General features: G+C 30.6%; 2 protein-coding genes across 2 annotated transcripts; one reads left to right on the forward strand and one right to left on the reverse strand.

The window, feature by feature from the left end:
• Positions 1–228: 228 nt before the first annotated feature.
• Positions 229–966, reverse strand: LOC113367489 (cuticle protein 6-like). Its single transcript, XM_026609093.1, has 2 exons — positions 601–966; positions 229–534 (listed from the first exon to the last, which is right to left on the reverse strand). The coding sequence occupies exons 1-2, from the start codon at positions 964–966 to the stop codon at positions 229–231; spliced, it is 672 nt and encodes a 223-aa protein (XP_026464878.1).
• Positions 967–2936: 1970 nt separating this feature from the next.
• On the forward strand, positions 2937–6571 carry LOC113367490 (15-hydroxyprostaglandin dehydrogenase [NAD(+)]-like). The gene is made up of 6 exons (XM_026609094.1): positions 2937–3029; positions 4514–4637; positions 4700–4806; positions 4915–5088; positions 6412–6427; positions 6477–6571. Exons 1-6 carry the CDS (start codon positions 2937–2939, stop codon positions 6569–6571), a joined length of 609 nt encoding a protein of 202 aa, XP_026464879.1.
• The last annotated feature ends 327 nt before the right edge of the window (positions 6572–6898 follow it).

Consider the following 6898-nt stretch of genomic DNA (forward strand, 5'->3'; position numbering starts at 1 on the left):
TTGTGTTGAATGTAGAATATTATTAATGTGTTACAGAAACACAAATACATAATAATGTACAAATACATAATACATAATAATGCACATACACAAATACATAATAATGTACAATATACATACGATTTTGTAATATCGAAGAATAAAATACAAAAACGATGTTTAAAAATTGCAATATTTAGTTTATTATATAATAGGGAATATTAAAATACAACGAGTGATTTGATCTTATTAGTAGGTGCCAACTTTGGCAACATATTGGACAGTTTCAGGAGCATAATGTCTGAAGACGGGTGTGGGGACACCGTGAACGTATGTGCTGTAAGGAGTCACATATGGTGTGACGTAGTTGAATGTGGGCGCCACATAAGGAGAGACGTATCTTACTAATGGAGCTTCAACAGGAACAGGAGCGAGGGCGTTGCGCACCTTAGCCTCTTCGACAGCCTTCAAATGAGCAGACCTGGCTTCGGCAACCTCGGGTGTCTCTTCTACGGGAGTTGGCACATCACCTGAAATGGGAGCAACGTATCCTTCCTTGGCTTGTTCGACAGCTTTCAAGTGTTCAGCTCTAGCTTGGGCTACTTCTGGTGTGTACTCGACAGCAGATGGAGCAGAACCGGAATCCTCAGGCAAGTTGGTTGCAGCTACACGGAAACCGTTAACAGCATCAGCAGTGTAGTGGACGCTTTGCAGTTTTCCTTCGGCGTCGACATATGAGTATGATCCTCTGGTCACTCCGTCCAAAGTTTTGTGTTCGGTCTTTGAGTCGAAGCCATTGTTGTATCCGTAGGCGTATTGGCCGAAATCATCTTGAGAGTGGTATTGGGTGCTCACGTGTCCTCCGGCAACATAAGGAGTTGCTACGTAAGGACTCGCAACATATGGCTGTTGGAAAAGTATTCCTGGGCGAGCTGATACTGCCGAAAAGGCTACAGCCACAAAACACAAGATTGATACAAAAGACATTTTGAATTCTTTGTTATATTTGTTGTTATGACAAATGATTACTATACATTAGCAGTGAAAAAAATTCGTTTATATAGTAATAAGAGTGCACTATTTCTTTTGGTGTGGACAGTGAAACTTGCAAGGTCGTTTACTTAAAAGATGTTTGATGACAATATATGAAAAAAAACTCGTATGGGTATATTATATATACATATATATATATATATATATATAAATATATATTATATAGATATGTGTATGTGTGTGTTTTGTTTGGGTATGTGATTTATTGTATCCATGTGCCTGTTTTGTTGATTAATAGAAATAATTATGGGTCATTGCTCTCCAGTAAATTGTATACCATCATTTTTTAGTTAATTTTTAAATTAACGTATTTCATAGGTTTTTAAACGTTGTCTTTTCCTAGGGTGTAATCGGCGAAGGGGCGCGGTTGTGTGAAAGTAATTTAGAGATACTTTCATAGGAAAGGGATCTTTATTCATATTCAAGAACATTTTAAATTACATAGTATCGAGATAATAAAAATAATTATAATTTATATAAAATTCTATAACTGAATCACTTACACTTACATTGCTATAAATAATTATTGCTCTTTATGAGGCTAATCCTGACAAATAAGTGCATTATTAATTATATATTAATTATAATATATATTAATATTAAGTAATTAATCTAAACGATATATATTATATATGTGTCTGGAATATGACTAGAATATATATATATATATATATATATATAATATTTAATTGTTTTTAATTAATAATGCACATATTTGTCGGGATTAGGCTCATAAACAGCAAGAATGATTTATTGCAATATAAGTGTATTAGTCAATTATAGTACTTTATATAAAATATAATTATTATTTTTTTTATTAAAAAACTTTTATTGTGTTTCTAGCATGTTTTTTTCCTTAAATGTTAATTCTGTGGAAGGGGTTCTTAGGAGATAATGCTCTTGTTGATTTTTTAACTTCCCGTAGGGTAAGTTATAGTAATCGCAAAAAAATCGAAAATGAAAATTTTTATATATCTTTACGTTTCAAAGGTTTCTGAACAGTTTGGCATATCTTACAAAAATGGATGTATGTGTGTATGTATATATATATATATGTGTGTGTGTGCGGATACAAATTACGTCGACGATTTCGGGAATACCGATCAACCGATTTGAATAATTCAAAAAACATTCGATTCGTATTGATAAGGAGACGTGCTGATCAGTTTTTGGCGAAAGCAGGTCCAGCCGTTCCAAAGATACGGGGCAAAAAGTGCCAAAAACAGCAACCAATTTTAATAATTCAAAAAAGATTTTACTTGCATTGATAAGATGAAGAACTGATTAAATTTTTGGGAAGGCAGGTCCAGAGGTTATGGACACTCAATAAAAATAAGTTAAAAAAATGTCATTTGGTAATCAAAAATGCTTATTGGACATATGTAGGTACATCAAACTATCAGATATTTTATTAGAGATTTTCATAATGTGTAACAATTTGTGTAATTTTTTTGGATTCCGTACTAAAATTTTTAATTACGGTACGGGAAGTTTCAGCAATTTGCCTTAAGGCACGATGCCATGCACTCCATTAGTTAAGTAGTTATTTTTGAGATAAACTGTAATACTACCTACAATGCATGTTGTTCTTTCATAAAAATAATATTCTCTAGGCACGCGTATAAAGTCTCAAAGGTTTTTCACCCTTCGAGTGTGACGCCTGCGCATTTCGCCGAGATCGTAAAATCAACTGGCCGCTGCTGCGGAGTGTAAATAACAACAAAAGCCCGTACAATCGGCTCAACGATTACAAATTATACATCTGCAATATCTTATTATTAACAATTTAGGTACTTATCAAGTTTAATAATAATGAAATATTAAGAGTGAATCTTTAAAATAAAGTGCTCGGTTGTTGGAGGTGTATTTACAATATAGCAAGGAGTTTCGGTGCAAAACTTGATATGGATTTCAAGGGCAAGGTGGCTTTAGTCACTGGAGGAGCTTCCGGGATCGGCAGGGCTTACTGTGAAGAATTGTTGAAGCATGGTGCTAAGGTATGTTGTAATAAATATGAATAATAATTTATTATAAATAATTTACATTTATATTTATGTGCATATGCATTTTTTAGCAAATACCTGCATGTATATAATGTGCATATGCGAGTGTGTGTGTTGTGTGTGTTTTCTAATTAATTCGCCTCCTTTTCTCAAATTTTTTTATTCCATATTTCATTTTTAAATAATTTCTACGTTTCAGGGATGTAGGTTTCTTTCAAGGATTTTTAAAAACGAATGAAAAATAAGATCTTTTAATTATTTGAAAACTGCAACAATTCTCTTTTTACGTATTTCTACTAATTTGTATCATATTCCCGAAACGATAATATTTAAAAATGAAAACTTAATTTTCAAAGGAGTTTCAAACATTATGCCTCAAAAGAGAAATTTCCAATTACCTGCTCCACAGAAAATTAAAAAAATGCATCATTTTTATAAGTAATTAATAATATTTTTATGATTATAATTAATATTTGTTATTCTGATTACTTTTTTATGAATGACTATTTTGATTCATATTATATTATCATCTTCATACTACCCTTTATTTGTACAACAAAAATATTAACTATGACTCAAGTTTCATTAACTTCCCGGAGGAGAAGATTATGTTTTCATCAAAAAATCCTATTCGCTAATTTTATGTTTTCTCGACGTTCAAGCTTTTCTGAATGGAATGAGACCAAATTTGGAAAAAGTATGTGTGTGTGTGTGTGAACAGATTTTTTGCCGTAAATCGATGTTATCTCAAAAACTTTGTAATTTTTAACACACATTTAAGCTAATACTACCGAATCGATTTGAAAAAATCAAAAACTGTTCGAAAGATATTAGTTCGGAATGATACTGATTAGTCTTAGGTAAAAATCTGCCGAGCCGTTTTCTTGTAATTAACCGTTGAAAAAAAAATTGAGCCAATTTTTATGGAACTTTTTTAGGCGATATATGTCATAGTCTTATAGATCTTACTGAAATATTACGGCCTTATGACAAGTAGTTTAATTTTAAAAAATCATCAAAGTTTGAGAAAATGAGTAGTGTTTTTGATGTTTATTATAATTATAATTAGAAGATTTACTGTACAAACGATAGAGTACTTGGTCCTAATGAACATACTAAACCATTAAAGTTCTACGGAAATTGGTTCAATTACAAAAATTGTTGAATTTTGGAAATTTGCTTTTAAAAAATATTCCGAGTTCACGTGTTCGTTCGTTTTCAATTATGTGTAATAAATCCACTCGGAATACTTTTAATATCATAAATGAATTTAGTTTTTGTTGATTAAGTCGATTATTTGCACGTATCAGGAAGTTCATGTAACTTGCCTTGAGGCAAAATACCAATACCAACTAGTTTATTCTTCTTTTAACTATCGATTCATATAGCATTTAACACAATGATGTTAATATTATGGATTTTGAATATTTGTCTGTATATTAATTGCATATAATTTATTAATATTTATTAATTTAAAGGTATCAATTTGCGATCTGGATCTGGATGCAGGTGACGAACTCGTCGAACAATTGAAAGAAATTTACGGTCAAGAATCTGCTATATTTTGTCAATGCGATGTCACCGATTATCCACAATTCGAAGGTATAATAATAAAAACAATAATCAATTTAGGAATAAATAATTATATTACCATTTCTTCGTAGAATCATTTCAAATGACAATTTCAACCTTTGGACATTTAGACATTGTCATTAACAATGCAGGAATTATGAATGATAGGTTTTGGGAGCTTCAAGTCGATGTTAACTTGGTATGTTAATTTATGATAACGGAAGAGATGAGAGATTACTCTTAAATTTAATAATTTTGAATTATAATTTCTATTTCTATAATTTTGATTTATATTTATAATTTCCAGAATGGTGTTATTCGTGGTACTCTACTCGCATTACGATTTTTGGGGAAGGACCAAGGTTACCAGGGTGGAATTTTGGTCAATACCGCCTCATCAGCTTATTTTAGACCTCAAGTTTCAACCCCAATTTATACTGCTACTCAGCATGCTGTTGTTGGATTAAGTCGATCATATGGGGTATGATAATAATGTATATATAATATATTCAATATATCTTATATATAAAACTCTTCTATAATGATGTATGATTAGATACTTTTCCTAAACGGTTATTCGGATTTTGATAATTCTTTTTAGAGTTTGTCAAAGGAAATTTTTAAGATTTAATGAACGATAAAACTATAGTAATATTGTAGAAATAAATGGCAAAAATTACAAATAATTACTTATCATTGTGTGACATTGAAAACATTTGAACTGTCAACTGCTAGAAATGTCTAGTCACTTAAAATTTGAATTAAGCTGAAATTACGAGTCTGGATAATATTAGAATATAATATACAAGAAAAATTTAAAGTCTACATTATCATTGCCGAAAAGCAGCTGAGATGTGCAGAAATTAAAATAATATAAGATACAGTCAACAGTATATGTTTGGCAGATGAAATTATATAATTCAGTTTAATAAATAACGCAATAAGTCCAAAATTGCATATACATTTTTTTTTAAACTTATGCATGTTGCATTTTGCTTTACTTTACTAAATTATTTAACAATACAAAAAATATTTCTATTTATTAAAGAAAAATGATTTAGAATTTTGTTTCATGTGCCAAAAATTCATGCCATTCCTTTGGATATGGAATATTTAGCAAGCTGATCTTAGATTTAAGAGTGCTCATATGGTCATATGTACTAGATTTTACAAATTAATTCATCTAAGATTTGAGCATAGACAATAATGTTTATTAAATTATTGATAAAAAAAATGTACTTTAGAAATTATGATTGCCAAAAAGCAACTAATATATCGTACGAGATTATGAAAATTATAGACTAAATTATTGAAGCAATTATGTTGTGTGGTAAAATCAAGTGTGATATTGTTTTTTTACCGCAAATATATTAATTTTTTCTGAATTTCTTATACTGCTTATACTAAAACCATAAATGAATCACAAAGGCAGGACATCAAATAGGATACTAAAAAGTATAGGATAGGGTAATAAAAAATTAGGAACTTTTAAATTGTAGACGTGGGTATAGTCTGTCGGGTCATCTAGTATATATATATATATATATATATATATATATATATATGTATATATATTCGAATTTACAAAGGTTTCTTGAAGAAAGATTGAATGTCGGTTGGCAACGCGGAATTTTTGGGCAATTTTGCCGTAAGGCAAAATGCCATTTACAATACACCTGTTATTTTTGGCCTAAGAACACATACTTTTAGTTAAATCGCTCAAAAACCAGTTTAGTGCATTGTCTTTACATGTGCTTTGCAATGAAATAACATTAAATAAATTTACCATTGATTACCATTTTAGTTTAACAGCACTATTAGTAGCATAAGGATTCAAATATATTAAATTGATTTTTTTCTATTTTCTAGGCTGCATATCATGTAGAAGAACAGGAGTTCGAGTGATAGCCCTGTGTCCAGGATGGACTTCGACCGCTCTGGTAGGTGATATTAAGAACAACTGATGTCTGCTGATTATGAAGCAGCATGGAAGGCTGATATCGCAAATCAGATTCAACAGAAGTAAGTTCAATGAAAAGAAATTTAATATAAATTAAAAAAAAATTATTTTCAAATTAAACTTACATACGAGATGTAGAATAACCGAGTAGTAAACACCGAGTGGCGGTAGCAATTTGAAATCCACATTGATTCCACATGGGTGTCACAGCGTTGTGGCACGCTTATGGATTTCAGGTTGCTGCCGCTGCTCAAACCACATGGTGTTTACTGGGAAATTTATACATTTACTAAGTTTATGTGATAGTGTTTATAAATATTTTTATAATTTT

Source organism: Ctenocephalides felis, unplaced genomic scaffold (genome assembly GCF_003426905.1).
Source record: "Ctenocephalides felis isolate EL2017-DRISC unplaced genomic scaffold, ASM342690v1 CF-g0.4_SCAFFOLD_01170, whole genome shotgun sequence".
In the NCBI taxonomy this organism is placed as follows: Eukaryota; Metazoa; Arthropoda; class Insecta; order Siphonaptera; family Pulicidae; genus Ctenocephalides; species Ctenocephalides felis.